This window comes from Protobothrops mucrosquamatus, unplaced genomic scaffold (assembly GCF_001527695.2).
Source record: "Protobothrops mucrosquamatus isolate PMUCROS unplaced genomic scaffold, P.Mucros_1.0 scaffold1241, whole genome shotgun sequence".
NCBI classification, from domain to species: domain Eukaryota; kingdom Metazoa; phylum Chordata; class Lepidosauria; order Squamata; family Viperidae; genus Protobothrops; species Protobothrops mucrosquamatus.
Genome location: NW_015387448.1, coordinates 316,838 through 322,044, shown reverse-complemented (window position 1 = coordinate 322,044; position 5,207 = coordinate 316,838). Strand labels below are relative to the sequence as shown.

At 39.8% G+C, this 5,207-nt stretch overlaps 1 protein-coding gene across 1 annotated transcript in view; it reads right to left on the bottom strand.

Moving 5' to 3' along the window:
- Nucleotides 1-3,526: 3,526 nt before the first annotated feature.
- LOC107292003 (cadherin-4) overlaps nt 3,527-5,207 on the bottom strand; it is a gene marked incomplete at both ends in the record, with an annotated part of 277,419 nt that continues 275,738 nt past the window's right edge. Inside the window, 2 exons of the mRNA XM_015821060.1 lie at nt 3,527-3,760; nt 4,812-5,045. Of these exons, the coding sequence (XP_015676546.1) occupies nt 3,527-3,760; nt 4,812-5,045 (468 nt within the window). The remainder of the gene's footprint in view (nt 3,761-4,811; nt 5,046-5,207) is intronic.

Here is a 5,207-nt window from a genome sequence, read left to right as displayed (position 1 = left end):
GCTCTAACAGGAGAAGCAGCTAATTACTGTTTCTATATGTCACTTCCCTGTTCTTTTAAGTCTAGCCATATACATTGATTTGCAGATTGATTTGCATTTGCTTAAGGCCTGCCATTTTTAAAAAAAATCAGAGATAAATAAAAGGGGATCCACATATGAAGACAAACTACTTATCACAACGAGTGAAATCTCTCTCTTTCTTCGCAATTCGCCAGAAGCAAGTTCTCTCTCTTTTAAGGCAGGGGTTTTTTTTTTCTTCTGGTCACCCTTTGTAGAAAAATTGTCCTATTAACACCTTTACAGCTCTCTTGAAAAAGAGGTTTTCAGAGTGTCAATAGCAAATGTAGTTCAATCCTTTTTTATCTGCTCTTAAGAAAAGAGAGCTCCATTGTTGCTTTAAGGCCTGTTTCCCTTCTGAAGGTAATTTTTGTGAAATCGATTGCCTTCTCCCATTATAATTATTATATTTTTCTTTAGTGTACTGCTTTAAGAAAAAGCTCTTTGCTTTTTTTTTTTTTTTCAGATGAGATTTCAAGCCAGGGTTGCAGGGGACACGGATCCCTGGGAAGTAACCCCCTGCAGATGGAGGCGATGGCCAGCACTGGATGGCTGTTCTCTGAATACTCTACAGCCCTTTGAAACAGGGTCTAGACGAATATGCAATTTGCAGATATGATTTGAGAAAAATCTCTGAATCATCCAGACTGTTCCAATCAAATTGGAAGTGCACATTTAAACCATCAAGTTAAATGTCTGTGAATCGGAAGCATTTCATTTCATTTTATCTATCTATCATTTCTTTGTCTCTCATCTCTGTCTCTGTCTCTCTGTCTCTCTGTCTCTCTCTATATATCTATATCTATATCTATATCTATATCTATATCTATATCTATATCATCTATATCTATATCTATATCTATATCTATCTACCTACCTACCTACCCACCCACCCAGCCACCCATCCATCCATCTATCTACCTACCTACCTATCTATTTTCTTTCTTTCTTTCTTTCTTTCTTTCTTTCTTTCTTTCTTTCTTTCTTTCTTTCTCTATCTATCTATCTACCTACCTACCTACCTACCTACCTATCTTATCTATCTATCTTTCTTTCTTTCTTTCTTTCTTTCTTTCTTTCTTTTTCTTTCTTTCTTTCTTTCTTTCTTTCTTTCTTTCTTTCTTTCTTTCTTTCTTTCTTTCTTTCTTTCTTTCTTTCTTTCTTTCATCTATCTATCTATCTATCTATCTATCTATCTATCTATCTATCTATCTATCTATCTATCTATCTATCTATCTATCTATCTATCTCCCCTCTCTCTTTTATCATCTATGATCTATCTATTTGTATCCCACCTTTATTATTTTAAAAAATAACTCAAGGCAGCAAAATTTCCTTCTTCCTCCTATTTCCTCCACAACAACATCTCTGTGAGGTGGACTGGCATTGAGAGAGAGGGGGATTGTCCCAAGGTCACCCAACTGGTTTTCATGGCTATCATGGAACTAGAACTCACAGTCGCCTTTACCACTAGACCAAACAGGTTCCATGCCATCCATGTGGGATGGGTGAGTGGTAGGCAGGGAGAAGTGAAAAAGAGCAGTCACAATGTCTTGATTTTTTGGGGTGGGGGACAACTCTTGTTAAGATGCTTCCACTGTAAACTAATTGAAATAACTAATTGAAGTTTGGCCTCTTTAAAATCATTTCAAACATCTGAATTTGACTGATGTCATTTGATGTAAATGTCTTGTTTTTTGCAAACTGATTTGAATACAGTACTTGGGATCATGAAATCATTGGGGGCTAAGAAGGATCTTAGAAATTGAGAAGACCCTACTCAGTCTAGGATCCTTTGTAGGCTCTCTGATAGATCACAGCCTGTTTGAAGTAGAACTGTATGGGATAAATTTTCTGAACAGATTTGAATGGGATTTTACATGACTCTAGAGACTTGGACCATGAAAAGGCTGGATTTATGAGGGCAAACCTGTATCTTCACATCATATTTAGCCCTTAATGGGCTGTTGCCACGAGTCAAGATTAATTCAAGGGCATGCACGGGCACACACAAACCACATAAGTCCCACTCACTCATTCTACTCCTCCCCCAGTAAAAATAATTGACAGAATAAGCCCCCAAATTAAATAATGTACACGGAAGAAAGATTTCTATTTACCATTCCATTTTCACTGATATAAAACCAGGGTGATTGCTGAACGTTAAAAAAGCCAATTAGAGCAATGAATTTTTAAAAACATACATTTGTAATAAAAATCCATAATTTAGAACAGGATAATGGATTTGAAGATGGGAAGAAGATTCTCCTAAATCAAACCCCTTTCATCCGCATTTAATTTCAGTCAACAGAATATGCTCAAGTGTTTAAATCATATTTTAGGCCTTGAGTTATGCAAAGGCAGAAAAAAAAGTAAAACTGTGTCTTATGCTTTATTGCCTTCTGTTTCTTCCAGTGTGAAATTTTACTACGCAAACTACTAGCAATTGGCATTAGGAAGCTTTATTATGATCAACCAATTTAGAATGCCAATGTATATTTATTGCTTATGACCATCAGACCACAATTAAATTAGTATGTGTATATTAAAGATTACCCAGGAAATAGGATGGCTTATTTTTCAAGTGTAAATAGAGAGGTAATTTGTACTTATTGAGGTTTTTTTTTATTGAATTGAATTGAACTTTATTTGGCCAAGTGTGATTAGACACACAAAGAATTTGTCTCTGGTACAAAAACTCTCAGTGTACATGCAAAGCAACAGAGTTCTCCTCATCCCCTCCTCCCCCCCCCTCCCCCCAATGGATAGTAAAGAAGATAAGAAGGGTAATAATACTACAGCCATACAACATGGGTAAATATACTTAGACATAAGAAGTATTGTGAGAATTAGGTGTTCAGTGTTAAGCAGAGTGATGGCACAACAAAACAAACTGTCCATGTGTCTAGTTGTTTTGGCATGCAATTCCCTATACGGCCATCCTGAGGGAAGACGTTGAAACAGTTTATGTCCAGGATGTGAGGGGTCTGCATATATTTAAAAACCAATTTTTAACCACTACAGAGCAGCTGTGCTTTTACAACCATGAAACCGATTCCCTTTTACTGTGATTTTATGAATTATTGAACTTTGTCTGGTCTAGTGATTAAGGCACCAGACTAGAAACTAGGAAACGGTGAGTTCTAGTCCTGTTTTTAGGCATAAAATTTGGCTGGGTGACCTTGGGGCAATCACCAGGATACTATGAAGTCTAGTCCCCACTTTAGGCATGCAAGCCAGCTGGGCCAATCGCTCTCTCTCAGAGCAATCCACCTCAAAGGGCCGACGCAAGGAAAATAGGAGTGAGCATTATGTGTTTGCTGACTTGAGTTACTTATGAAGCAATGAAGGCAGAATAATAATAATAAAAAAATTCGAATAAAATAAATAAATAAAAATGCTGCATGCAATGTATATAAAGAACCCTGGCTTCAAACCATATGCGTACATTGCCTGGTGCAACACTTACTTAGTAAAATGATGATGCATATCAAGATGGCAATAATGGCTCCGGTTCCCAGCCCAGCTGCAGCGACAGCTCCTATAGTGGTACAGTCTCCATTCTCATCACATGGACACACCTTGACCTTAATGATGGACATGTTAAACAGAGGAGGGTTTCCAGAATCTGTTACAATGATTGGAACATCATACACACCGGCTTCCAAGTATATTATTCGCAAGCCAAGTTGAGCATAATCACCTGTGGGGAGCAAAATGGAGGAAGCCATGAAGAACAAGTCTGGATGGAAAATCTGCTTCTTCTGAATATCTACTGATCTGGAGAGTCCACTCCTTATGAGTTACTCCCCCAAGTAACTCATGGGCATACAGGTAGTCCGCGACTTACAACCATTCGTTTAGCGACCGCTCAAAGTTACAATGGGGACTTGTGTCCCTTTTCCACTCTTATGACCGTTACAGCATCCCCATGGTCACGTGATCAAAATTGGGCAACTGGCATGCACTTATGACGGTTGCCATGTCTCGGGGTCATGTGATCACCTTTTGCAACCATCTGACAAGCAAAGTCAACGGGAAAGCCAAGTTAGCCTAACAACCGTATTGCTAACTTAACAATTGTAGTGATTCACTTAACCACTGTGGCAAGAAAGGTCGCAAAATGGGGCAACACTCAGTTAACAACTGTCTTGCTTAATAACATAAATTTGGGGCTCAGTTATGGTCGTAAGCCGAGGACTACCTGTATGCCCATGGGTCACCTAGGCTGAACTCTGGGCAGACTCTGATAAGCCACCAAGAGGCTAATTATTATAATTTCGACAGCTCTTCTCCCCTGTACATTCTCCCCAAATGGCAACCTTCCTATTTTCCAAGCATTAAAGCTGCCTCTATGGTAAATTAGAAAAGGAGGTGACTTTTAAGCAATTATGGGCAGAGGTTGATCATTGATCCTGATTGTGGCTTATGACAATAAAAATGGAACATAAGGAAGACTGACAATAGCTTTTTCTCCTGGGCAATTACAGATGATTTATCCCAACTTCGTAACCCTGTGTAATTGCAAGCTGCATGAAGGTGGGCAAGCCAAGAACCAATGCAAGCTGTGAGCCATTCAGCTTCAGGGCCAATCCAGGCAATTTCTCATGAACTCTCTTGCTTATAAATGTTGTCCCGAACGTGGCTTTCTTTTAAAAAAAAAATGAACACCAAAGACGGCACAGAAAGTTTCAAAGTCTGAAGGCCCATGTGCCAAGTGACAAACAGGGCCAGGTGTTCCCCGCTTGGTTTACCATTTAGACGTGTAATGGTCCAGTTCTTCCTAATGGCAGATGGCACGCTCGGCAGTTCAAAGACGAAGGGGCCGACATTTGGATCGATGTCAGCATCGGCGGCTGTGATGTTGATGACATTCAGATTTGGCTTCTCACATATCTGGGCCTCCTTTGGCTGAAGTTCAGGAGCATTATCGTTGATGTCAATTAGGTAGATCTGGAGTGTGCCCGTGCCACTGGCTGGAGGGATACCTAGACAGAGAGAGGACCATGTGAATGAGCAATGGTTCACGCACACAGGGAGTTGCAGATCTCACAAAGGCACTGAATTGCACAAAGGACAGATCCACCACCTTGCTCCCGATTTCACGTTGCTTCAGTGCCAGCCTGCCATAGATTCTGGGGGGGGGGGGG